Source organism: Meleagris gallopavo, chromosome 7, assembly GCF_000146605.3.
Source record: "Meleagris gallopavo isolate NT-WF06-2002-E0010 breed Aviagen turkey brand Nicholas breeding stock chromosome 7, Turkey_5.1, whole genome shotgun sequence".
Lineage (NCBI taxonomy): Eukaryota > Metazoa > Chordata > Aves > Galliformes > Phasianidae > Meleagris > Meleagris gallopavo.
In genome coordinates, this window is record NC_015017.2 from 29,574,940 (window position 1) to 29,602,879 (window position 27,940).

General features: G+C 42.0%; 1 protein-coding gene across 1 annotated transcript; it reads left to right on the forward strand.

Annotated features, from left to right (window-relative positions):
• Window positions 1-1,338: 1,338 nt before the first annotated feature.
• On the forward strand, window positions 1,339-27,940 carry RIF1 (replication timing regulatory factor 1; the record flags this gene model as incomplete). Its single annotated transcript, XM_019617284.1, is given in 32 exon segments — window positions 1,339-1,419; window positions 2,326-2,422; window positions 3,831-3,961; window positions 4,352-4,446; window positions 5,801-5,990; window positions 6,965-7,057; window positions 7,151-7,178; window positions 7,181-7,288; window positions 8,653-8,804; window positions 9,533-9,647; window positions 10,513-10,686; window positions 10,936-11,046; window positions 11,280-11,342; window positions 12,144-12,244; window positions 12,667-12,753; window positions 13,192-13,265; window positions 13,392-13,572; window positions 14,170-14,277; window positions 14,501-14,650; window positions 15,964-16,063; window positions 16,789-17,053; window positions 18,107-18,149; window positions 18,484-18,686; window positions 19,384-19,483; window positions 19,842-19,985; window positions 21,098-21,240; window positions 22,252-22,341; window positions 22,437-22,491; window positions 23,571-26,354; window positions 26,839-26,976; window positions 27,244-27,321; window positions 27,410-27,940. Coding segments are annotated over 32 exon segments (6,402 nt in total), but the record flags the coding sequence as incomplete, so codon positions are not given.

A 27,940-nucleotide genomic window follows, 5' to 3' on the forward strand; every position in this document is an offset into this window, starting at 1 on the left:
GCGGAGGTGAGGGGCCTCGTGCTGCGCCTTGCTGCTCGGAGCCCGGGAGCCGCCGGGGGCTGAGACGTCGCGTGCGGGGTTTGTCGGGCCGCGTCTTCGGGTGGCTGTGCTTAGCATCGCGGAAACCCGGAGCGGTTGGGCTGGAAGGGATCTTACAGAATCACAGAATGGCTGGGTTGGAAGGAACCTCAAGGATCATGAAGTTCCAACCCCCTGCCACATGCAGGGCCGCCAACCTCCACATTGCATAGCAGCCCAGGCTGCCCAGGGCCCCATCCAACCTGGCCTTGAACATCTCCAGGGATGGACGGGGCATCCACAGCCTCTCTGGGCAGCTGTTCCAGCACCTCACCACTCTTGTAATAAAGAACTTCCCCCTGACATCCAACCTCAGTCTTCCCTCCCTCAACTTAAAACCATTTCCCCTTGTCCCGCTGTTATCTACCCTTGTAAAAGCTGACTCCCCTCCCGTCTGTAGGCTCCCTTTAGGTACTGGAAGGCTGCAATGAGGTCACCCCTCAGCCACCTTTTCTCCAGGCTGAACAAGCCCAGCACCCTCAGCCTGTCGTAGGGGAGGTGCTCCAGCCCTCTTATCATCTTTGTGGCCTTCCTCTGGACCCTCTCCAACAGCTCTCTGTGTTTCTTGTACTGGGTGCTCCAGACCTGGACACAGTACTCCAGATGGGACCTCACAAGAGGAGAGTAGAGGGGGAAAATCACCTCCCTGTCCCTGCTGGCCACCTCTCTTCTGATGGAGCCCAGGATACCCTTTGCCTTCTGAGCCACAAGGGCACACTGCTGGCTCATGTTAAGTTTTTCATCTATCAAGACTCCCAGGTCCTTCTCTGCAGGGCTACTCCCAAGGACCGCTCCTTCCAGTCTGTATGGATGCCTGGGATTCCTCCAGCCCAGCTGCTAAATCTTGCACTTTGCTGTGTTGAACCTTGTCAGGTTCACCCGGGCCCACCTTTCAAGCTGTTGAGGTCCCTCTGAATGGCCCTACCTTCCTTCCAACAATCCCCATCCACGGCCACAGGCATCTCCAGGAATGGGCGCCCGCAGCTCTGGACACAGCTGGGGCCGCAGCCCCTATGAATGAAGGGTTTCCTCCTCACACCTCCCCTCTTCCTCACTTTGTTCCCCGGTTGTTGCTCACAGGGTCGGTGCGGCCCCTCTGTGCTGCTCACCTTCCTGTGTTTGAGCTTCCTGTGGGAAGAAGGAGCTCTATAATTACTGTTCCCAGGCCAGCCAACGAGTTGGGCATTGGAAGTTTAAAGTTTTGTTGCCTGTAACATGTATAACATAAAAGCATTGCTTGTTTTCCCCCTCTTCCCCTAAAGCCGCCTGTCTGGTGAGGAAGGCAAAGAATTCGTTGCAGGAGTCAGAAAACACTTTCCTCGACTTTGCAGAGTATTTAAGGTATGTCTTTTCTGTTAGATTTTCCACGGTTTACTTCAAGAACAAACCCAAATGATACATTAGTTTTGTCCCTATGGTGAGCAGTATGAGAGGTTGCTAATTCTTGTGCAAGATGGGCTTTGGGGATTACCTGTTACAGGTCGTTTTATTTTATTCTTTTTGGTAAATTAGTGTAAGGACTGTGGTCACCTTTTTTCCCCCCACTTTTTCAGACGTTTTAAGGCAGCCCAGTGGCAGTATGTGAACAAGATGGGCTTTGGGGGTTACCTGTTACAGGTTTTAATGATGGTCAGGGTTAAGGGCTAAGAGTCAAATGTGAGTCTGTGTAATGAAGAGTGCAGGCTGACAGCAGCATTAAGGGCTTGGGGGCAAAACTTTTCCACGCTGTTAGGAATTTGTACTGAAAAACTCTGTAAGGGGCTTGGATGACTGCAGGTATGTGCTGTGCAGCCAAATAACATTTTCCAGAAGAGATACAGTGTGTTCTGTCTGCCTTTAGAAAAGCTTCAGGATTCCAGAATTTGTGCTAAATGTCCTTTTATTTTATTCTTTTTGGTAGATCAGTGTAAGGACTGTGGTCACCTTTTTTTTTTCCCCACATTTCAGACAAGCTTTAAGGCAGTCAGGTGACAGTGTGTGAACAAGCAAAGAAGTACAGAACTCGTGATGCCAATGCATACTTAGTAAGGATGCCTAAATTGCAGAGAACAGAAACATCTTCTGAACCTCAGATTGGAGTGTGTAAACAGGAAAGCTTTCCTACATTTTCCATCAGGCATTTACCTTTTGACAGCTCTCTTCATTCAGCACAACTGTTGGTATTGAGACAGCTGATGCTTTACGTCTAGTTTTGTGAGTCAGGGCACACACAGATATATTAAAAATAACCTTTTCTTGTTTTTCCAGGCACACATTACTAGTGAAAATTCAGAGCTGAGTAACGCAGCTTTACAAGCCTTGGGGTTCTGTGTTTTTAATTCGAAGATCACCTCTGAATTATCTGGTAAGCAAATGAACTTCAGTGTGACTGCTGGTGTAAAGTGAATCTGTGTCATGCTCCTTAAGTTTGGCAGATACATTACATTAGTTTTGTCCCTATGGTGAGCAGTGTGAGATGTTGCTAGTTCTTTCTTGTGCAAGATGGGCTTTGGGAGTTACCTGTTACAGCTTTCATTTGGCTGTATGCAGTTCATAGGATCATAGAAAGGCCTGGGTTGCAAAGGACCTCAATGCTCATCCAGTCCCAACCCCCTGCTGTGTGCAGGGTCCCCAACCAGCAGCCCAGGCTGCCCAGAGCCACATCCAGCCTGGCCTTGAATGCCTGCAGGGATGGGGCATCCACAGCCTCCTTGGGCAGTTCCAAAAATGTGATGAGGAACAGCCTGGTATCAGCTGTGTGCCCTGAGCTTTGGTTTGCAGAAGGTGGGCAGGTTGTGTTGTGGTGGGAGGTGAAGACAGAATGGAATCCAATGGATGATCAGAGCACATTTTCAGTGTTGTCCCTTTACTTTCCCCTGTATATATATATATATACACATATATATGTTTTATTTTTTTTTAACTGGTTGGTAAACTGCAGTCAGATTTGCTAGAGGTTGTTAGATCCTGAAAGTAGGTGGAGAGTCAGAGAAACAGGATGAAAAGTTGTCAGTCAGAGCACGAACGAGTGTGTGACCTTGTGTTTCTCAGATCTGAGGCCACTTAGCCAAGAGGGCCAAATTGGTAAGAAATTAGGCTTCGTTAACGATGAATTTCAAAGAAATGCATGTTTTTCATCTGTCTTCCTAGTTGCTTGTAAGTTCTGTGTTGGTGTTAATCTTGTATTATCAGCTCACTGTTAGCTCAGCTCTAGCTTTCATAGAATCACCAAGGTTGGAAAAGGCCTCCAAGATCATCAAGTCCAACCCTCCACCTACACCAGTATTTCCCCACTAAACCCTCAGTGGAACATCAAGATGTTTCTTGAGCCCCACCAGGGACAGTGACTCCAGTGAAGCCTTTTGTAGACTTCAGTTGCTTTTTTAATACCCCCGTGCAGCAGCAGAGTTGACTTTACAAAGAATTGATGTATTCACTTGAAATCCCAGAAGTTCTGAGTAACTTAGTATTGAATCTTCAGTTCTGGATCTTTTTAGGTGGATTCATCCTCTAGCTTTATGGTTTTTTGATTTCTTAGGATACCATATTTAGAGCACATTATAGTAATACATACAGATACTGCTATTCTGAGCTTTTCTATCAAGTTATTTTGAGAGAAACTCCAAAAATTACTGGAAAGCAACGTTTAGAGCATTGAGTCACACTCAGACTGGCTGAATAGATGTACTTGTTCTACTAATGCTAAATGAGCAAAGTGACCTGAAGCTTGCCAAGAAGTAGCATAAGCAATGAGTGCTGCATTCTGCTTTCAGCATCTGAAGTAGAAGATTTGCTTTCCACGTTGAACAGCATTGCTGTGAAGACTTCAGACAAAAACACTCGCACTCGAGCACTTTGGGTGATCTCTAAGCAGACGTTTCCTTCTGAAATTATTAAAAAGGAGGTATGTCTCTCAATGGTTTTGTAGCCCCGTTGTGAGGGAGAGGAGACGGGCAATCTCTCGGTTACTGCGCACTCAGTAGCTTTTGAATCTGATGGGAAATGTGGGCCTTAAGCTCTTGAAAGAATTGTAAGGGTTTTCCGATGGAGGAAAAAGCTGAAAATTTGCTGCTTTTGAGGGTGAGGCTGCAGTGTTGGTGATTCTGTGAAATACCAGCAAAGCAGCATGGGAGAGAAACGTTATAAACACTCCTGCTTGGCTGGAGCTCTGATCTTAGAACCAGAGCTGTTGTAATCCAGACACAGAGCTCTATAATGGGAAAGGGAGTTGTGTGATTCCAGCTGCTCATTAAGTATCTGTATTTACATACTGAGGTCTCTTGTATTTCCTCAGGTGTCCAGTCTTATTTCTACGCTGGAAACCATACTTACTAAAGGAGATGTACAGTCTATGATTGTGGAGTATGAAGCACTGAATGTTGTTATACGGTACGTGGGGGCAGTGCTGAATGGCTAACCATGGTGGTGGTTGGGAAACTATTGAAACCAGATCTTGGTGGCTCTGAATGTTCAGTGTCCACCACTTATGGAATCACAGAATGGCCTGGGTTGCAAAGGCCCACTGTGCTCATCCAGTTCCAACCCCCTGCTGTGTGCAGGTCACCAACCAGCAGCCCAGGCTGCCCAGAGCCACATCCAGCCTGGCCTTGACTGCCTGCAGGGATGGGGCATCCACAGCCTCCTTGGGCAACCTGTTCCAGTGCCTCACCACCCTCTGGCTGAAAAACTTCCTCCTAATATCCAACCTAAACCTCCCCTGTCTCACTTTAAAACCATTCCTCCTTGTCATATCTTCTTCTGTTACAATCAGTAGAGCAGTGAAACTGTGCAAACTACCATTTCTGTCTCTTTCCCAGTAGTTCTGAACTGCTTCATTTGCAAAATATTCTGCTTATGGTTATGTGACAGCTGATTTTGACACAGAAGGCAGCCAATATTCAGATAAACTTTCACTGCTTTTATTTTTAATGGCTTCTTGAGAATCGTTTCTAGAGCCTGTTGTGCCCTTCTTACACTGTGTTCTTTTGTTCTATGTTCATTTCCCATGTGGTTGGGAAGTTCTTGGCCAGTGAATGGGTTTGTGTTTAAAAGTGTCTTTCCTTGTTGCTTAAAAAACATGAGAGCACTGATTATTTCCAAAGCAGGCTTTTCCATGAGTGCATTGTTTTGGTCAGCAGTGCTAGAATAGTTACATTTTGCCTTCGTTTAGTTTCTTTATTAGTGAGTATGTTCAGATTATATCTCTGTGAGGGAAGAAATTAACTTTCTGCATCTGACTTGAACTGCAATTACAATTTAAAGCGAAACAGTTGGAGTAACTATTTGCTTATTTTATGCTTAATACATCAGTTTTGTCTAGCACAGAAGTTGGATATTATCACCTGGTTGTCCTTTTTCAGCTATCTGCATTTCCATAACTGCACTTCACTCTCTTGCAAATTTGAGATGTGTTACAGATTTTTGTGGAGAACACCACACTTAGTGGTGCAGCACTACACTTAATGATGCTTTCTTTTGTTTTTTACGTATTTTGTGTTGGCTTTCCTTTCAGCTCAGATGCCCAGAAAGTAGTGGTAGAACAGGAAGGACAGCTGTAATGTCAGTTCTCCTTCTGGGGAGGTGGAAATACACCTCAGTACTGCAGTTTTAGGTTGAAGTCTGATGTTCTAAAATATTTAGGATGACTTCCTGTGCGTCAGAAGTTGAACTAGAACATTAATTGGTTATACTAAGACCACCTTTGGGTATGTGACCAATATGTCTGTTTGCTTTCTGATTTCAGCTTAATGGAGCAAGCTCCAGCCCAGATGGGAAAAGAGGCTGTGAGGTGGGCAAAGCTGATCATCCCTTTGGTTGTCCATTCAGCTCACAAAGTGCAGTTACGAGGTGCCACTGCGCTGGAGATAGGCATGCCACTGCTGCTCCAGAAACAGCAGGAGGTGGCAGCTGTAACTGAGCATCTGATGACCACGGTAGGTGGAAGTGCTGTGCCTTTTGTCTAGAGAAAGCAGTAGTGATCAGGGGTTGAGGATGTGTCTTGTCTAGAGAGTCATTTTTTGCTGCCTTTGTGTGTTGGCAGCAACTTTATGATGACAGCAGTTCTGACAGAAAAATAACAAGGTAAGAATATGACCACTGAAAACCATTTCTAACAGTTATTGGTGAGGAAAAATATTTAAATGTTTAATGTCCTGCCTGGACAGCATTAGCTCGTAAATAGCATCATAACACTTCAGTTGTTTCTTGAAGAGAATTTACTTACCTCTTTGAAGCCTTCCAGTACCTAAAGGGAGCCTATAAATAGGAGGGGAGTCAACTTTTTACAAGGGTAGATAAGAGCAGGACAAGGGGAAATGGTTTTATGTTGAAGGAGGGAAGATTGAGGTTGGATGTCAGGGGGAAGTTCTTTATTACAAGAGTGGTGAGGTGCTGAACAGCTGCCCAGAGAGGCTGTGGATGCCCCGTCCATCCTTGGAGGTGTTCAAGGCCAGGCTGGATGGGGCCCTGGGCAGCCTGGGCTGGTGTGAAACGTGGAGGTTGGTGGCCCTGCTTGTGGCAGGGGGTTGGAGTTTCATGATCCTTGAAGTCCCTTCCAGCCAAACCATTCTGTGATTCCATGATGATTGCATGATCTGGTTTCTTCCTTACGATTGTAAGTGATGAACTGCAATTTCATGTCCCCTACCTCAAGCTAAGCAAGTTAGAGAGGCTACAAGTAATTAAGGATCAGTAATTGCAGCCAGCTCTTCCTTTCGAGAAAGAAGGTAACTGTGTGGCAGCAGTGTTTGACTGACTCAACAGCAAATGCTGTGTGGTACAAAGTGATGCCTTTCTGATCTAGAAATAACAGGTTGGTTGTGTCCTTGCAGGTGTCATTGCTTTGAGGACGTAGCTTTTAAAATGATTTGAATGTATTCCTTTTATAAATTTTTCTTTCTATCTACAGAAATTAATTTCAGAACTTCAGAAATTATTTTCTACCAAAAATGAGACGTATGTATTAAAGCTGTGGCCACTGTTTGTCAAGTTACTTGGGAAGGTAAGCAGAGAAGCAGTGACTCTGCTTCTCCAAGGAGTTCTGACTGTGTTCTTGACCACATCATTGTAACTTGGTGAACTTCTCTGTTTTCAGACTCTGCATCGTAGTGGCAGTTTCATCAATTCTTGCTGCAGCTGGAGGAACTTGGATTCCGTAGTGGCTCACCAGTGGTCAAGAAAATAGCTTTCATTGCATGGAAGAGTCTAATAGATAATTTTGCTCTAAATCCAGGTAGGTTTAAAAAAAAAAAAATTAACCTGAATTGTTTTGAGTAGTCACTGTATGTAACTGAAAGAGCATATATTTTCCTCAGAGGGTGGTGAGGCACTGGAACAGGTTGCCCAAGGAGGCTGTGGATGCCCCATCCCTGCAGGCATTCAAGGCCAGGCTGGATGTGGCTCTGGGCAGCCTGGGCTGCTGGTTGGTGACCTGCACACAGCAGGGGGTTGGAACTGGATGAGCACTGTGGGCCTTTGCAACCCAGGCCATTCTGTGATTCTGTGGTAGTGTTTCCTTCTTTATTAGAGGTCAAAACTACGTATATAAGGTGGTATGGATGTAGCATTATATGCTGTCAGGAAAAGTTTTTGATCAGTAGTTCTATCTTAATTTTGCTACTAGGAGAAATGGGTAAAATTAGATAGCTTTGTTTGTAACACTTCAATTGAGCCAAACTGTCTGCAGTGAACTGGAGACAAAAGCCATGCATATCTGATCTTGTGCTGCATGGATTAACTGAGGAGAGCAGTTCTTCAGTATTCTTGAAGATGTGAAGATAAAAATACCTTTTGAAATCTTTTGAAAAGGTGTGACTGAGACCTAAAGAAGTCCAGCATGTATCACAACACCCCAAATATTTACCTTGATTGTACTTTCTGTCCAGAACAAGCAGCTAACAGTTCTTTGTTTAGACAAATTTAAGTTGTTGTACTGATTTGTTTTCCATCTGGTCACTGTTTCCATAGATGAATTAACAAAGAGGTGGTTCTAGCAGAAAATAACATCCATGTAGCAATGCTGGTGTTATGTGGATTGTTTCACCATGGCTCATAAGGATTGCATGCTGTAAAAGCAATCTGTCAGCAGTCTGGGAGAAGTTGTAGGTAGACAGCTTGTGATGCTGCAGAGCTGTAAGCATTTTTCTCTGAGTGCTTGTTAGGCTTTGGCAAATGTATGTCCAAGCATGCTAGGCTATTTCTGCCTCAGTTCTAGATCACTTGTGGCCTCAGCATGCCATACTCATTCTGCAGTTAAAACCAAGCCTTCTGAGCCTGTGTATTTCTTCTGCAGTGATAGATATTACTCTAACATCACAAGCAAAAGTGAACTTCCTTCTGCTTAAATTGGTATTCAGTAGATTTCAGACTGGAAGAAGATGCCTTCTAATTTCAAGGTCATTCCAGACAACACTCAGCAGTAAAATGGTCTGAAAGATCAATGTGGTGACAAAGGATTTTAATTCTGGGAAGTGTTTTTATGTTTTGAGCTAAAAGGTTAAGAAGGAACGTGAATTTAGAAGTTTCGTTTTGGTCGTTTTGCAATTTAATCATTTAATTACATTGCTTCAAATACCTTTTTTTTTTTTCTCCTTCAAGATATTTTGTGCAGTGCTAAAAGGCTGAAATTGCTGATGCAGCCACTCAGCTCAATCCACGTGAGGACAGAGGCTTTGGCACTGACAAAGCTGGAGGTCTGGTGGTATCTACTCATGAGGCTGGGACCTCAGCTGCCTGCTAACTTTGAACAGGTAATAAAGCTGAAAATTGTCATAGTTTTGCACACTCAACATTAGTTAAGCAACTATGCTAAGTCTGCTCCTTGTTACCATAGCTTTTTCTGTACTTGCTTTTCCCTTTTCTAATATTATTAAAATAAAACTGTCTTAAGGAACCAAGGCTGCCTTGTGGGTGTATGCTATACACACATATAGCATATTATAGATGCTTACAATTGCTTTTTCAATTCTGAAAGATTTTGATAATGGATTTACATGGATAAGGGCATCTTAGTAGAAGTCTGCACTTGGTGCTCAGCAGTAACAAACGTGGGCAGGTTATATGGGGGCTGTGTTGTTCTTTCACTGTGCTTGTACAAGTCCACCATAGGAAGCACATACTGAAAAGATGACAAAATATTGAGAGAGATCATAAGAAAATGACCCAGGTGTTTCATTAGCACTCACATTATAATGAAGAGAATGTTTCTACCAGGATTCTGAGTTTTATCAAATCCAGCATGAGAGTAAATAAAAAATTACCTACCCTTTTACGCAGAATACAGATGGATTTTTCCAGCATGAATCCAATAATTCTTGTTTTCTCTATCCATTTGTGTATCAGTTTACTTGTCTTATAAGCACACTGAAAACTGATGCTGTGAGCAGCAGTACAGTCTGGTAATCACAGTACACGGGTTCTTTCTGGCTTATGGCTTGTTTGTCATACTCATTTTCATTGGGATTTGGTATCTTTGCAGGTCTGCATACCATTAATCCAGAGCACTCTAAGTGTAGATTCTTCTGCTGCACTACAAGGAACTCCCTCACGTGTGCCATCCAATCCCAATTTAGCAAACCCTCCACAGAAACCAGGTATGGAAGGACAAGGCTGTTTCACCTGTATCCTAAATGTAGGAGCTAGAGGTGTTTTGTGTAATGTGTTTGTGCTTTTTCATTTGATTTGTTACTGAGATGAGCATGCAGACAACTCCAGAGGTGGTGATTTACACTGGTTAAAATTGAGGCTGTTGCAGGCAGCATCCCATGTTTACAGAATCATGCCCATCAAACTGTGTGGAGGATCAGTCCTTTGTGTCCCCAGTTTGCACTCACTTTTGCAAAGGAGCTTTGAGTTGAAATTTTGCTTTTTGTGTTGATAAGTGCTCCTTTTCTGTCCCAGTCTCAGTTCTGGGGCATTTTCAGTACTATTTCTGAATAGTAATGCAGTGATCATGAATATATCAGTAACCTTCTTAATGCAAGTACGTGTGAAGTCGTATTAACTGAGCCTTACACGAAGTGTTTGATGAGGAACTGCCTCTCCTCTGCATGGAAAGCCTAGCATTCAGCTTAGGTAATTCTAGCTGCCATAATTAGAAGCCTCAAATTCATTGTGTGGGTGTTTCAGGTGTGTGTATGTAGTGTAGTGTTTCTAATGTGCTCTGTAGCCACAGCTTCCCTGGCAACTTCTGTTCCCAAAACCAAGTCTGATGTCTTTGGCTTTGATGCAGCTTTTGGAAGGCATGTACTTTCAAAACCTGTGGTTATTACTGTGATGTTAAATGCTGCTTCGAATAGAAGTGCCTTCTTAAAATCAGACTGCTAGAGGCTCCTCCAGCCAACCCTATTCTGTGACTTACCCTTGTTACTAGTGTGGGATTTTGGTCTACTGGATCTTTCCTCTCACTTATTATAAAAGAAATACAAGGCATTTTATTCTTAATTTCCCCCTCCTTAGGTCCTTATCCATTTGCAAGTCCAGCCACACCAAGGATGAACTTGAATTCCAGTACTGCAGGACCAGTGGCAATTCCTTCCATTCAGCTTCTGGGAATTGAAATGCTGCTTCACTTCTTGATGGGACCAGAAGTTTTGGATTTTGCAAAGCGAAACAAACTTGTGCTTAGTTTAGGTACATGAGTTTGTTGTTTTTTTCAATGTACTTTTGCATAATGTGAAATGAATCACTTTGGGTTTAAAAAGACATCTATAAAACACTTTAAGTATTTATAAGTGTTTGCTGTCATCTTGCATACTGGAAGTTGTTTTTAATTGTGTAAAAAGCTTTACGTATGCATGCTGCTGCTTTCTTTTTAAGGCTTATCTTAAAGGTAGGCTGTGAAATAACAGACTTACAGACCTGGCTTTGTTCTCCTCCTAGAGCCTCTCCAGCACCCCCTGATCAGCAGCCCATCCTTTTTTTGTAAGCACGCCAGCACATTTATAAATGCAGTTCAGGATGGATTTATTGCAGTTGGAAAAGAAGTTCCTGGTAAGAATTTAGTGGTGAAATTTTATTGCCTTTCTGCAAATGATGCTGGGGAGGAAAACATAAGGAAGAAATGTTTGCTTTCTGTAATATTCCACTGCTGTTGTTACTTAAACAGAACTTGGTTCTGAAGCTTATTTCAGTTCCTGCTCACATCGGTGGTTTAAGCCAGTGTGTATTTAAACTTTCTTTAATGCTTTCATTGCAAAGTTAATGGGAATACTGTTATCTTGTAGAATCAATGCTGAATAATATCTGGAAGGACATAAATGGGCATGTGAAAACAGCTATTGAATCAGGTAAGAAGTGTACTTTTTCTTATGTTACTACGGCCTTAAGAAATACTTGTTTCATTGCTGGAAAGAGCAGCTTTTAGGCATCAGCAGCAGTTGTTTTTGCAACTGATCTCTCTCATCTGTGTGCCCAAATCCAAAATGATCAAAACCAGTTTGACTCATGGAGGCTTGTCAGGGAGGCACGGTGGCACGTGGCTGCAGCAGTGTTCCATTAGCACTGACACAGAAGCATTTGAACTTCTTTTATTGACAAAAAAAACCCAAAATGATTCTGCACCAGGACTTTATTATTAAGATCACTCCTCAGTATTTGGTGTATTGCTCACAGTAGTATGAATTACTTGTTAGGTGATTGTCTACCTCTTTTTTTCCCTAGTCATTTTCTATTTTGTAGCAAATCATTGCTTATAATCTCTTTACAGATACATAAATCTCTTTACAGATACTCTTGTTTAAAGTGTCTTGATAAAGGAGTGCTTCATAGCGTTTATGATTACAGCATTCAGAAATTGTGTGTTGCTTGGCTGCCTCCAAAACTTCACATATCAGCTACTTTTTTAAATTGTCAAAGTTGAATGTTAATAGCAGGAAGGCGTTTCCATTTTACTTAAAAAATTAGGGATTATTTAATTGAGATGTTTTGCTTACGCTGCCTTTCAGAGAGACGTGGTACCTGAGTTGTTGGTCTGATATATGTTTATAAATGCACACAAAATTTCTTATGGTCCATTGCATTTAAGCTTTAAATAATGGTTGATGACCATTACTTTGTTCTGCTCTAACTATAAGTACACTTTATTCCAGGTAATAAGAAAGAAAAGCAAGGATCAGAAGTGCTGACTATGTTGCTCCAGGCCTTAAAAAACATTGTTAGATCAAATTCTCTTCCTGTGCAGAAAATACTGGTAGGTTGGGGTTGTGTTTTTACTTCTTTCAATCTAATTTCTATTCGATTCTCTGTGTTCTGATTGGTGGTAGTCTCTTGCATCTTTTATCAGATTAATTTATCAGAATGGCCCCTTAATGTCCAATATGTTTGGTGTGAACTGTAAGCCATTCTGATCTAACGACCTAGTGCTCCTTAAGGGCTTCTTTCTTAAGAAGTGTCTTCCAGACTTGGCAGCAGTGTTGAGGGTGGGTATGTGACTTAGCAGCACCTTCTGTTTTAAATGACTGCTGCTTTTACAGTGCATTTGGTCCTTTTACTAAAGGGAAGCAGTTGTTACCATTTGTAACTTGTAGTTTGTGGTGTTGCATCTAATAGTAGTTACCTCAAAAGAAAAAAAAAAAGCAATGACATTTTCTTCTTTTCCCCTCCTTACCTTAGTCCCTCATTGATATTACTGTGAAGGAATTACCTCCCAAAGTATTGGGATCACCAGCTTATCAGATTGCTGATATGGATCTTCTAAATGTAAGTCTGGCATCCTTCCTTGTCTGTCCTTATGGTTCAAGGTGTTAGGGTGCTGTGTGTGCAGATGTGCAGAGTATTTGATCAGAGCTGTACTTTTTACTTGTGTTGCAGTGTTTGCACGATGCACACCTGTCCTCACGTGTTGTTCAAGGACATGGTGATTAAGTACTGCAAAGCCTGTAGCTTTTTAAAGGTGTTTAATTACTTCAGCTGTAGTATAACTGCACTTCCCTCACAATCCCATCTAAGCAGTAGTTTCGTTCTCCAGCGTTTGCCTCTGATTTTTTGCTTTGAAGTGTTAGAATTTACAGTTTCTGACAACTGTTAATACAGTGGTAAATTCCTGGCTTACAGAAGGTGCATGCACGCTGAAGTGAGACAGCTGTTTCATTTGATCAATGCATTTCTTGTTTTGACCTCTTCAATTCCTTTTACAAGGGAACACCAGCTTTGTTCTTAATTCAGCTGCCTTTCCATAACAACCTCTTGGAGTGGTGTGTGACAGATGAGAGGTATGTGTTGTTTCTTAAGGGTTTTTGTTTCAATAACAAGGTCCCTTAGAGTTGAAGACTGTCTAGAATTCTTTTCCTAACTTCAGCTGAGGAAGTCTCTCACCTTTTTTAACTTTCCTTCCCTAGATTCTTCATCATTCTGGAAACTCTGATGCGCTACGTTTTATCTGGGCCTACATCTCCATTGGCTTTCAGTGAATCTCTGCTGTGTGTTATTGATCAGAACACCAAGCAGGTGGAAAACAAGGAGCATCTTTGGAGGATGTGGAGTATTGTTGTTAACCCACTGACTGACTGGATTAATCGGGTATGGTGACTTTTCTGTCCTCTTTCCCAGCACTCTCCCACACCCCAAAACACAGCCACCGAAATTCTGTGCTTATACTTTCTCTTCTTGTGCTTTTAGAAGGTGCTTGCTGTGATCATGAAATTATATAAGCTGTGGTGCTGTGTATGGGACTGGAATGTGTGCAGCCTTAGTGTGAATGTTTGCAGTGATGTCAACAGTCCTATTCAACAGGTTCAATACATTGCAGTGTAGGAAACATTGAGCTAACCATCATGCAGTTAAGGGTTGTGGAAGTCTCAAGAGTGTCTGTCATAAGCTATGTTAGGTGTCTTATGTAGGTAGGCATCACTGCAGCAAAAATAGTTACAACATGCAATTTCATACTCTTTTTTTTCCCTTAGATTAAGGGATTATTCTGGTAGTTCTTAAAAATGCTTTTTGCCTGTTAAATAATAAGATCAACATGAGCTCTGAACAGAGAAGTAGCTAATTTAAAAACACAGTTGGCTATTTAGCTTGTGCAACTTCCACGTTCCAAACAAATGCATTCAGAATGACATAATTTGTCATTAAAGTTCTGTAGTTTGCTTCATCAGTGCATTTTTCTCATTGCAGACTAACGAAGTAAATCAAGGTGACGCTCTGGAGCACAACTTCAATGCTGTCTATAATGCTCTGTTGCTACCAGTATCCCATATCTTTCCTGATCAGGAATTTCCACAGGTAACTGTCAACACTGATGCTGATCAGAAGCAGTGTGAGTTATACTAAAATTGCTAAGTGCTGGCTCATCTCAGAGTGGAGCTGCTTTTACCAGCATGCACATACATTAGACCACTGCTTTGAGACTGAAATTCAAGTTTTGATAGCAGAACATTTAAAATAAAGTCTTTATCTCTATACTCAGAGGTTGATACTTATAAACTTCCTCTTTTTTTTGTTAAAGCCAACTATGAAATCCTTGCTTCGTGCTTGGTCAGACCTGTACAGAGCATTTGCTCGCTGTGCTGCTTTGGTTGCAACAGCAGAAGAAAACCTGTGCTGTGAAGAACTGTGTGCCAAAATAATATCTGGGCTAGAAGGTGAAACTCCAGTAGTGAGTATAAACCAGTGGTATTGAACTATAGAAATACTTCAGCAAACCTTTTAAGTGACAGAGTTGTGCAAGAATCCGTTGTAAACTTTAATGGAGTCATTGCTGTAATTTAAAGTGTTTTGTGTCTGGCTTAAAGCTGTTTCATTTTACTGCTGGGAGCTGAACTAGAAATGGATTGGAAGAAAGGAGTAAAAATAAATTGTAGTACTTGAATGTTAAGGTAAGTTGAGTCTTAGGACTTGTAAGCATTTAAGTAGTGCTGGTTTGGTGAATGTCATAGTTATGGCAAATATGGTTTGGGTGAAGTTTTGTATGCAAGGTGTACCTTTAGGTTGAATTAACAAATGCCACAGAGGGGTTTTGGTGAGGAAGGAGGGTAGTGGAGTGTTCAGAGGGCATCTTTTGCTCTGTGCCTCTGGTACTGTCAGCTTTGCATACTAAAATGTAGATTTTGTCAGTAAAGCTTATGGAAGAGGGAGCAGCATCTCTTCCCTGTGTGCAAAGGCATGTTGTAGGGAAGCAGTGTCTGTAGGTGTCAGTGAATATTGGCTTCAGGAGGTAAAATCCTTTGTGAGGGCAAGTTGAGCATCTTCTGACAAAAATACTGTAAGAGGAAGAAACAAATAGGAAAACAGAATTTGAAAATATTAGCTTTGGAATATAACACTTTCATTTGATGCTGCTCTATCCTGATTGATAAAATTCAGTTGTCAAAAATTAAAAAATGACTCATTAGGTTGAACCTGAGCAGTGGAAGGCTTCAATATGGAAGTTACAGTGATGCAGACTTTTTTTGGCTCCTGTCATCAATGTTCCCTTGTAAAACCAAGCAGAGTTCTTTATTATTTACAAGGGTTTGAGGTGAACTGGAAGAAGATGCTCAAAATGCATCTTTGTATGCACTAGCAATGACTTGTGCTTCCTGAATGTAGTTCTTTCCATGCAAATCTTGCTGCTATGCTACAGTGACTTTCCTGAAGATCAGATTGAGTCCAGTGGCTGAACGTAGGCACACTGAGGTTTGGTTGCATGTTCTGCTTAATATTGACCTATGTACCTTACAGCTGCTCTTACTGTTTCTCTTCCTTGGATTATATATATTCTTAGTATTACTTGTACAGATGGGAAGTCTGAATCTTAAGTCTGTTCTAAAATACATTTATGCAAGCTGATCTTTGTCTCACCTGACAGTGCACAAAAACTTCATGCCTTCTTTTAAACCTAAAAGCCATTTAGCACTGCTGTGCCCAGCACTGTTTTTCTGCCACTGTAGCTTGTTGGGGCTTTGCTGATGAATTCTGTTTCCTCCTCAGATGTCTGTAATGCTGGATGGTCTCACCCATGTTGTGGCAGTTATGGTGGACTGCATCAACTTTGCACCCTATGGTATTAAATATCAGCCAAAAAATAGATGTAAGTAAATACTTGAATCTTGGAGTTTTCTGTTGGTTTCTTTCAGGTTTTGTTGAAAATTAAAGTTGATGGAGGTGGAAGTGATGGCTGTAGGATATCAGTAGTCAGCATACACTTTGCATCTTACCTAATAAGGAATTGACAAAAAAAAAAATCTAAAGAACTTGAATTAATGAATTAATGAATTAATGAATTAAATGAATTATAATGAATAAATGAATTAATTCAGTATGAAACTCGATGTTTTTCATAATTTCTCTGCCCTAGCTGAATGTCTTATAGTAATGGGACATAATGCTGGGCTGCTGAAAGAATGAAATGCTTTAATGGGGGATACTGATGAGCAAAAACATGATGGAGACTTCACTCTGAATGAAGCTTGGTAGCTCCCATTCCCTCCCCCTTGCCTGAATTCACACCTACTAGCTAACAGCTCTGGTGTGGCTGCTCTCTTCTGCAAGGAAGCATTAAAGATGCTTAAAAACAGTCATTAGGTTGAGCAGTAAATATAAATAAAAGGAGTAAGAGCTGTGTCTGTAATAGTATGATAAAGTTATGCATTGGGAAGTGTATGTTTTCTTTTAGATCTGGTTCAAAACTTCCTATGTAGGTGTAGTTTAGGAATCAAAGTCGTGTTTCCCATGTAGAAAGGAAGTTAAGATGTGTTTTTTTGTGATGTGTGTTGGTTGTATGGGAAAAAATACATATTTCTCTTTTAATATTAGCTCCACAGACACCTACTGACTGGTCTAAGAAGAAAAGGGAACCCCTTGGGAAGCTCTCCTCCCTCTTCAAGCTCCTGGTGATGTTACTGGACTCCTTTCATGCTCTCAGTTCTAAAGAAATCTGCCCAGAACCATTGGCATCTGTTGGTCATTCAGTCATTGCTGTTCTTCACAACATCATCAGCCACGTTTCTTTGCCTTCGGTGATTGGGACCATGTTTGCAGTTTTTTCAAAACCACTGGCAGTGTTTTATGAAAAAACCAAGTGAGTATTTAAATAATGGTTGGAAAACTGAACTCACTGCATTGCTGCATAGCAGTGAAACGTTGTGTAGTCTGTAGCACACAGTGTATTTAAACATGGCTCAGGGTTTTCAGAGCTTTAATGCTAGGCTGATGCTAGGACAGTAAGAACTTTCAGCTTCAAAGTCTGACAGCTTTCAGGGCACCTTCTACTTCAATCAGAATTAGTTGAAGTGCAGTAGAATCATTAGTTTTTAAGCAGAGAGAAGAAATATTTGTTTGCTGCGTGCTTGTTTTCTTTGGTTTTTGTTTTGATCTGGGGTTTTCTTATTTTAATCCTTCATGGCTTTTCTTCTTAGAATAGGGTGGGATTTAGGATGGACTTGGTGGGAGGGGCTGCCAGGGGATAGATTCTGATCTGTAGATGATACAGGGCGTGAAGACTTTGTTCAGGATAAGGAGATGAATGCAGTACAGCTTCCAGCCTCTTGGGAAGAGGGAGGATAGGGTAGCACGCTTCTGGTCAGCCTGGAAATGTGGTTTTGTGGCTGTTAACTGACATTTGAAGCAGGGCTGCTGCTCTAAAATCTGAGTCCCTGTCAGCAAAAATCCATTTGTTCCTCTGTGAGGGTTGGGTTGAACACCACCTCTCCATCTCCCATCTTATCTGTCTTGCTTTGTATCATCTTTTGTGCAGTTACTCATTAAATAGGAGAAATGAGCATTGGGTTTTGTGTTGGTTTTTTTTTTGAGGGAAGGCATATGCAAACAAATACAGACTTGGGAGCCTCCTCAACATCCCCAGAAAAGCCCCAACACTTGTAATTGTTTATTAATAGCAAGTTTGTACTAATTGTTAGTCTTTCCATTAGTTCTTAGCATCTATCAGTGGAAGCTCAAGGATAACCTTCCTTTAAATACTTAGTTCAGGCAACTTAAAAACAGTGCAGTGGGTTTCACAGCATTACTTCACTGAGTTGTGCATTAAAACACAGTGTGCAGTGGTTGAGAGTCTCTGTTTAACTCTTGGGGTAAATGAGAGCAAAATATTTCATACCTTTTTTTGTTTTGGCAGGCTTGCTGATGTGCCTAAAGCATACAGTAATCTTAACAGCAAGGTGAGTTTGGTAGAGAAGTAGTTGGGGTTGGGGAGATGTAAGGGCTGTGTTGGGGTTTTTCTGTTCATCATGGATTCTGAACAAAATTATAGTGAAGGTAGAGATTTAATTTTTAAACCATGCTGAATTAGGGCAATAACTAAGACAAGGGAATGTAAGCTTTAGAGAGACTTGTTCTGTGGAGTGGTTTCTAAATTGATTTGTTCAGGCTGTTATTGCCTGTTGTTTTTTTCTGAAATCACAAGTTTTAAATAGAAAATATGTGCAATATTTAAATGAAAACTTAAAAAAAATAAAAAATAAAAATGTACATATTGCTTCTTCCCTTTCTCAGCTTGAAAAACTCCTGGCTGAGATTATCCTGTGTTTACAGTCCCACTGCATGGGCTGCTATGACAGTGAGCTGCTGGAGCAGCTTTCTCCATTGCTCTGTGTAGTATTTCAGCATAAGAGCAAACAGATACGCAAACAGTGTGCCAACTTCTGGAATGCAACATTTGCTAAGGCTGCATCACTGACGTACCCTGAAGAATTAAAGTAAGATACGTTTTTGTTTTTGTATACATGGTGTGTGAATTGTTCTGGAGCAAAGCATAAAAAGGTCACTGCAGCACTCAGGAGGTCTTCTCTGAGTGTAAGAGCTACACTTAGTGATGGATGTGATTGTGGAAAGAAAACACAGTATGTTGCTTACTTATGAAGGGTGTTGTAAATATGTGGTTCTAGAGAGCTTGGAAGAGTGTTCAGGGAATCATATGACCTGGGTTGCAAAGGCCCACAGTGCTCATCCAGCTCCAACCCCCTGCTGTGTGCAGGTCGCCAACCAGCAGCCCAGGCTGCCCAGAGCCACATCCAGCCTGGCCTTGAATGCCTGCAGGGATGGGGCATCCACAGCCTCCTTGGGCAACCTGTTCCAGTGCCTCACCACCCTCTGGCTCAAAAACTTCCTCCTCATATCCAACCTAAACCTCCCCTGTCTCATTCCCCCTTGTCGTATCACTGTCCACCCTTGTAAACAGCCATTCCCCCTCCTGCTTATATACCTAGTAACCTATTTTAGACTCACTTAATTTAATTCTACAGGGCTCTTTCTTGGAAGTATTGCAGATCTCAGGTTACATACCACGCGTTAGCATTGTTATGGGTACAGTTCACATTCTGCCTGTACTGCCAGCTGGGTACCTGCTGGTATTACTGCATGCTTCTCATAAGCCTGAATTGTTTTGTTGAACAGACCCGTGTTAAGCCAAGCCAAACAGAAAATGCCACTCTTGCTGCCTGGTTTTGAAAGCATTGAGATAGCTGACGAACAAAGCGGCCCGTTCTCTGATGAGGTAAATATTTTGTTGACCCTGTGGATGTTTAATTGTGTGTAATGTCTTGGGAATTACTCAGAAGGTACTGCAAAGGTCAGTTTTGATTTTTTTTTTTCAGTGGAATTGGCTTGCAATTACTTCATGTTTCTGATGGTAAGCCGTGCTGTGTAAACACTCAACAGAAGACTAAACTGCCTCAGTTTATGCATTTTAAACCTGGACTTCTATGAGCTTGCTCAAAATAATGATGTTTTTAAGTTCTCTACATAATTTAGATGAAAATGAGTGTGATCAGCTGTAGTAATGAATACATCTTGGTGGGTTTGAGCTTGAAGTTGCTTCATACAATATATTCACTATATTTTTATTTGAATAGGCAGAAAACTCCCAGTGGGATGCAAAACTGAGCGGGATGGAAGTAAACTTGGGTCAGAAACGAGACTCTATATTGGCCCAGGCAAGTGAACTAAAACATGAAGTAAAGGACAAGTCTGATAATGTGCAAGTCACGTCTGCGAAGGTGAGGTGTTTACTGATAAGTGTGACAATCAAAACCTGTTATTCTTTTGGACAGTCTGAGCTAGAATTAATAAATTACTTGAATTTTTTTTCCTTATAAATCAAACTGTAGAGCACACTTTGTTACTTTTTTTTGTTTGTTTGTTTGAATTCTCTATCAATCTCTAGTAAGTTCACAGGTTGAGTTTTAAAGAGGGGTCATGGAAGGCTGTGCCTGATGGATCACAGAGTCATAGAATGACTTAGGTTGTGAGGGACCTTAAAAACCACCTCGTTCCAACTCCCTGCTGTGGGCAGAGTTCCACCAATGCAGCCTGGCCTTGAGTGCCTCCAGGCATTGGGCATCCACAACCTCTCTGGGCAGCCTGTGCAGGTGCCTCACCATCCTCTGAGTAAAAAATGTCTCCCTAACATCTAACCTCAATCTCCCTCGTTTAAAATCATTCCCCCATTGTCCTGTCACTTTCAGACCATGAGAGAAGTCAGTCTCCCTTCTCCTTGTAAGTTCCCTTCAAGTTCTGGAAGGCTGCTGTCTTGATATTTCTCTGTGTGGGAATTTATTGATATTCAGTACTTTGCCATTTGACTGCAACTGCACAGCTCCCTTCTGGTGGTTAAGCAGACGTGCTGTTTGTTCTCCATATGAACACTGGTATTCATTTTTGTGTGATGCTGATGCAGAGGAAACAAGTGCTTCAAGCAGCATTACAGCCATGCATAGCACCACTGTGATTTAACTGATTTTTCTGCTTAGCCATATATTCAGTGATAAACCAACTCCTGATAGATTAAGGTGGCAGGGATCGTGCTCAAACAGAGCTTTTACATTCCTTCCTAAGCCTGCAGTTGACAGCTGTCAAAATGGGTAAATATGCCTGAGAAAAAGAAATGATACTGGCTTGTTTTTGGCATCCTTAAGTCACGTCCAGCAGTTCTTTCAATGCAGTCAGCATCTACTGAGGGGTGTGTGCTGATTCAGCGTGCTGAGAGAACTGTGCTGATCTGAAAGCTGTTTCATTCTGGTTGGCTCTACCTGAACTACGAAGCAGTTTTCAGTTCCACTACTTCGTTTCTAATCCAGGTTGGGTTTTTTTTTTTTCAATCTTTCTATAGTTGAAATTGGAGTTTTCAGCTTCAAAGCCTAAAAGTGACGTACTTCTGGAAGAAGAGAAATCTGTTGATTTTGTATTCATTCCCCCAGAAACAAAAGCAAGGATATTGACAGAACATCAAAAAGAAGTGTTTAGGTCAAAGAGGTTTGTCATTCATTCTTTTAAACTCAGTGTGAAATGTCATTTTGTTAGATACATCAAATAGACATAACTTCAGTTCCTGTATTTCAGACTACTGTGTGTAATTATTTCCTTGTCTTTCTTTCAAGTTAAAACATTTAGAGCTAACAAAGTTCCTTGCTTTACTGTCTTAAAGCAATCACGTTATTCTCTGTTCTACATTTCCTACTTGGATTAAATATGCTCTGTTATCTGTTTGATGCTTGGAGGTACGTTTGTACCTCACGACTCTTGCAATGTGAGTTAAAGCTGACATTTTTTCTGATTTGTGGAATTAAAAGGGAGTTCTCACCTGATCTGCAGGAAAAACTCTTAGCTTTGAAAGAGAACTTTTTTTGTCAGCAGCATATCAGAAATCAGGATATTCCAAAAACTCAACTTAGTAAGAAGGGAATCTTAGAATTATTCTGTCTTTCTCTGCGAGAAAATAACTCTAGGATCTTCAGACAGATGGTTGCTAAAAGAGTACAAGCAAGCCTTGTGTGCAGTTGTGTTTTACAGGAACACAGTTGGATTACGTAGTCAGCTTGTGCTGATGAATTTTTTGCACAATCCTGCCCACAGCTCTTTATTACCTACACATAGACCCATAAGCATGGTTGGAACTAGATTTGGTGCGGGTGAAAATTGTAGTTCTCAATTCAGGGGATAAATGGTGATCCACATCCACTTTGTTTCTTTTTCCAGTTGGATTGTGAGGTTGCAGTGGCAGATAGCAATACTGTGTCTTTTCTTTTCCAGAGTGTGGAGTGGGATGTGTGCTTACAGAGTCTCCTGATACTCGGTACATGCTGCATTGGTTCTTTTACAGCAATCCATACTGTAATGCATGTTGCTGTTTGAGTAGTCTTAAGAGTTTAGAAGTCAACCTCATATTGAGAATTTGCTGTCTTGTGATACATCATACTACCCACTCTCATCCAATATATATATTTTTTAAATATTCCAACTTAATCATTTCTGGTTTTGTTTCAGAATTGGTATTCCTGCTATGTACAACAATTTAGACTCATCACAAGATACTACCTTATTTTCTCAATATACTCAGAGCCAGGAAGATTCTTTGTAAGTAAGGGGGGGCAGTATATGCATTAAAGGTGTCCCCTTTCTTTCTTTTTTTTTTTTTTCAGCACTTCTAATTTAATTAACTTTTATTTTAGGGAAAAGTCATCTTTAATAGAAAATGCAAAAGAAGATATTAAAAACAATCCTCAGGTAATTTCTCAATGTCTAATGGGAGTTAAGATATCAGAATTATAACCGTGTTGGTAATGCTTTCTTTGTATTGGTAGCTCTGGTAATGGCAAAACTCCTTGGTTCCTGTCTTTGATTAAGAAGTCCTTTTTAGATTCCTTTGGAAAGCAAAAAAATCAACAACAGAACATACCCAGGATGTATCTGCTGACAATAATAGTTTCATTTTCCATATTGATTAACCTGTAAGAATACATTGTTTCCTGGGCTTCCTGTCTGTTCCATTTCTGCGTAGTTGGGGCCCAGGCTTACATAACTGTGGCACACACTGGTAGCTCTTGAGATTTGTATCATTCTCATCAACAGGTTTCAATCTGGTACTGCTTGCAGTGTTCTTTCTGCTGTGTTCTACTTTACATAACAAAGGGTCTGTTATTAAATGCTTGAGCTTAATTTCAAGGCACGAGGATTTATGTGGTCAGTTCCACAAGGGTGTATTTAAGTCGTTTTGTTACAGAGCTACAGGTACCGTGGGACTTACAGGGAATTAACAGCAGCACAGACTGAACTGTGACTTACTGTAGTGCTGCTCTGCAAGCACAAAGCTAGGAAACTAACTCTTGTTGACTTGTTTCATAACCTTTTCTGCCAGCAGATGTAATTTGAATACTTCATGTTTTCCTGTAACTCTTCTCAGGCTTAGATACCAACGAGAAGACTTTTCTATATTGCTTTGGTGCTTTTATTGCTATATTGCTGTGCTTAAACAGTTGAGCTGTGCTTTCTTATTCTGAACTGCTTTTGGTTGAAGCTGCAAGGGCTCCAGGGGGATTAAATAGTAAATTTTATGAAAGAAAAAAGCATTTTGTGAGGAGAAAACATGGAGTGGCTGATTTTGAGTTCCCCAGCACGAGAAGGGTGTGGAGCTGTTAGGATAGGTCTGGGGCAGGGGTTGGCCCAGATGGAATGCAGGGCCCTGCCAGCATCAGCCCTGCTGTGGTTCTGCTGGGGGACACAACAGGGCGGGCACATCATAAGGTAATCAGAAGAAGTACTTTTTTATATAATAGCAAAACCAGAATTTGCTGTTTTTGGAACAGGAAGAAAATGAAAGGAGTGAAAGCTGTATTGCTGATTCAAATGGAGTCACGGGGGCCTGCAAGGTGGATAATTCTCTGGAGGATGTGAAAGAGAAGTCTGCTGCTCACATAGAGAAGAACTCAATTTTAAACAGCGAGGGAGGATTGCAAAGGGATGATACAACTGGAATCATTGAAGAGGAGTCATCAGTTGGAGAGGGATTAGGAAAAAGTCATACAGAAACAGCTTCAAAGGAATCCTTAGTAGGGAATGAAAACATTTCAAATGTCAGTAGCAGTTCTGCTTCAAGTGATGTGATCTCTGGAACGCCACAGCCTGCGAGCCGGCGGCAATCTTTTATTACACTGGAGAAGTTTGACAGTTCAGAGAGCAGGCCCTTCAGCCCTTCGGCATTAAACAGAGCATCAGAGATGTCTCGAAGTGCTCCTGTGCCAGATAAACAAGGAAATACAAACATATGCAAGACTGGTCATAAGCCAGGGAAGTCTGGGGAAGAGAATAAAAAGTCTTCGCAAGCTGAGCAAATTTCTGCTGCAAAACGAAGGCTGACACGCAGACAGAGTAAGATGGAGCAGCATGGAAATCAACAGTCCAAGTTGTTAACTAACTCAGAACAAGAAAAAAGAGCGCAGGAGACTTCTGTTTCCAATAGCATGGAAAATAGTCCTCCAACTTGTTCAGTGGAAGACACGGAGCGTATTCTCACTGCTCAGCCCCAACCTGTCAGCTCTACAGAGCCAGAAATCAAAAAAACTGAAGGTGTAATAGCAGAAATAGAAAAGGTCCGGGCACTCGAAATGGATTCTAAGGAAAATACACCCCCGAAGGTGGCTGTGTCCTCTGAGCAGGTAACAGGTGATGGTAGTCAGGGCCCACATGCATCTCTTAGTCAGAAAATACTGAGACGTTCTTCGAGACGACGGTCAGAAAATGCAGAAATGGTAGCAGGTAGTCAGGATAAGGAAGATGGCTACCAAAGAAAAGACAGACGTAAAGAAGATGAAAAAGCTCTGCAAAAGAAGGTGCCCCAGACTAAAGAGGATGCATCCCAGAAGCAGAAAGCAGTTTGTGGGAAAGCTTCAGAATATGCAGTCAAAAAAGAAAGCGGCCTGCCTGAGAGAAGTGCTGCAGAGGCCTTGGGCTCAAAGGAGCCTTCTGCTCCAAAGGGTGCTGATGAGGAGGCAAACAGAAGTGCTAGGAAGCCAGAGGATGCATTGAAGAGTGACACGGACAGTCAGGACTGCAGCTCAGACACAGCAGGTGAGAAGAAAAGGGAACGGCCACGGTACCACACCAGGAGGAGTTCACAGGGATTGCTTTCCAGCATAGAAAACGCAGAGGCTGATGGCTCTGAGACCAAGAAGGAAAGTTTAAAGAAAAGATCTGGAAAAACAAAAAATAAAAGTGATTCTCTTGAAGGTAAATGGAAGGATGTCCAGCTAGAAAGCCAAAGCCACGAGGTGTCTTCCCAAGTAGATGAAAGTAAGCATCTATCGGGGATGAATGAAAGCGAATTAAGCAGTGAAGTCATCACACATACAGCACTGATGCCTGCACCATCTGATGTGAAAAATCAAGTACTGCTTGCAGGTGCTGGCGAAGCTGAGGGATCTGCCAGCTCAAAGATTTCACCCAGTACACAGATGGCAAGCGTGGAACAAAGCAAAGCTGGTGGTATGTTGACAGAATCTTTCAGTGACCCGCGCGTGTCTGACGACGTTTTGAAAGGAGAGGAAAATAAATGCACTGAAAAGCAAGGATCTGTGGAACAGTGTTTGAGTGTTCAGCCTGAGATTGCACAAGGAGCGGACGCGTCAGGTAGTGACCTTTCCTCTGCACAAATGCAGGACTGCCAGCACAAGAGAAGCAAAAGGGTGAGAAAAGTAAAGAGCTGTGACTGCTGCTCGAAAAGGGCGAAGCAGCAAACATCACTCAGTGAGTCAAAAAATGAGGATCCTCGTGAACTGATTGAGCCCCAGACCACCCCGGTTCAGACAGCTGTCAGTGCAGCAGAGGTGTCTGGCAGCTCGAATCTGGAGGAGAGTTTGTCCATCACACCTTGTGCCATGAGCACACCGCTGCCTCCTGCTAAGGAACCCGGTATGTTGAGCTTGGAAAGAGAGAGAACACGTGAAGATCATCTGCAAGGAAATTCTGGTGTTACAGAAGAAAAGGTAGAGAATCCAGCATGTACAGCAGGTGAAATTAGCGATCCTGTAATGGAAATAGAAGTGAAAGAAGAAGTTGATGAGAGTGACAGAGCTGAGCAGTGTGTGTCTGTGTCTGAGTGTGCTTCGGATGAGCCCGGTGACAGCTCTGTGGTTGGAGGGGATCAAAGTGAGGAAAAGGCAGCGGTAGAAAAAGAAGAAAAAAGCGAGCATGGGGAAATGGAGGAGATCCCTGAGGTGTTGGCTGATGGTAGCAAACCTGAGACAAAACAGATGGATGAGCTAGAAAGCAATCAGGACAGCAAGGAGGAAGCTGAGAGCGCTCTGGGAGAAGTTTGCATTACTCCAGACAACGAGATGGGAGACGAACTGCTGGAAGCTGAGGTTACAGGGCCTGAGAATATGGCTGTAGGCAACGAAGATGTAGTAAAAAATCAGAGTGCAGATTCGCCTCAGAAGCCAGAAGGTCTGAATTCTTTCATTTCGGTTAATGAGAGCCCCAGCGGAGTGCAGGCACGCTGCACGTGGTCTCCTTCAGCTTCTCCATCCACCAGTATTTTGAAGAGAGGGGTAAAAAGGCACCAGGAGGATGATTCCTTGTCACCTGCTAATAAGGTACCGTGCACTTTGTTCTGTGATATGGCTCATTCTGTTCGTAACGCATCAGTAACAGTGCTTGCAGTGCAGTGAGTTCCAAATACCTGCAGTTATCAACTTAATTTTTTCGTTTGTAAAGGAAGGTACGCTGAAGAGAAGGGCCTGTAGATATTTTTGTAATGCACAGACATCAGCAGGCTTGTATTACTGGGAGCTTGGGAGGTTTGGTTTCAGAACAGCCCCAATGGCTGCTCTTCCTGCAGGAGTTGCAGTGGAACAAATGCCACTGCACAATCAGCATCTTACCAGTGGATTTTTTGGGAAACACAAAATGTTTCCTTCAGCAGAAGCCATTGTAATCATGGCTTCAGTCCTTGAATGGAGTCGTTCAGGAATTTCAGTGACTTTTTCCATTTCAAAAGGAGTTATTTTTGTCTCGTCACACTCCCTTCAGCAGACTGTAGTGGTTCATGCTATAAAAACTACTTCTCTCTGACAACAGATTCGTCGGGTCTCTTTTGCAAATCCTATTTATCAAGAAGGACTGGCTGATGACATAGACAGGAGAAGTCCTGTCATTAGATCCCATTCTTCACCGTCTTCACGAAGTCTTAAAATCTTATCTAATATTCAGACTAAGGTAACTTTATTTTTTTTTGCATGTCATAAGTCTTCAGTTTGTCAGAGTGACGTAGCTAGCTGTAACATGTGCCCGTAGTTCCTTGCAGACAGTTGTAAGAGCAAAGAGTAGAACATGGGTAAGTTTAAGAACTAGCTGTAACGGGTTTATTCTGTGGTTCATTCTGTTGCTCTGCAGGCCTACGTGCTCTAAGCTAGGTAGCTAGAAAGTGAAAATTAATTGAGTTCTTACAATCCTGAGAGATTTTTTTCCTCTTTTTCTATCCAGCCTATTACCACTCCAACCAAAGGATTTCTGTCCCCAGGATCTCGTAACCCTAAATTTAAGAGCTCAAAGAAGTGTTTAGTAAGAAGTGCTTTGGTTCACATTTCTTAGTCTTTCTTGTATTCAGTCGTGTGACAGTTAATCTAATAATTTTTCTGTGTTATTTCAGATGACAGAAATGGTGAAGGAGTCACTGCCTTCCCCTACAGAATGTGTGTATCCTGCCTTAGTTGGGTGTAAGGCACCCGTTGATGTAATTTTACCTCAGATCACATCAAATATATGGTAAGTGCCTTGCTGCTTTGGAAAATGTGATTTTAATGGAAACTGAGTTCTTACAGGATCTTAACAGCAACAAAAAAATGATCAACTATGGATGTCTCTTGCAAAACTGTATCCCTTGCTTCTCCTCCCAGCAACCTTGGTATGACTCAAGTGTTCTTTTGGTAAGGCTGTGAAAAGTTTGCACCAAATTTACCTGCAAGACAGAGCAGATGAATCTTAATGATCTGTTACAAAGTGATCAGAGCTTCCACTGTATCAAAGGGGGTGGCTGAAGGTGCTGCCATCCCAGTACTGCTTGGGGGTACTGCAGGACTGCAGGCACACTGGGATTCCTGGTTAAGAACTGCATTACAACCATACAAACAGCAGGAGCTCAGCTGGTGTGTTTTCAGATTTGAATCCAGATGACAAAAAA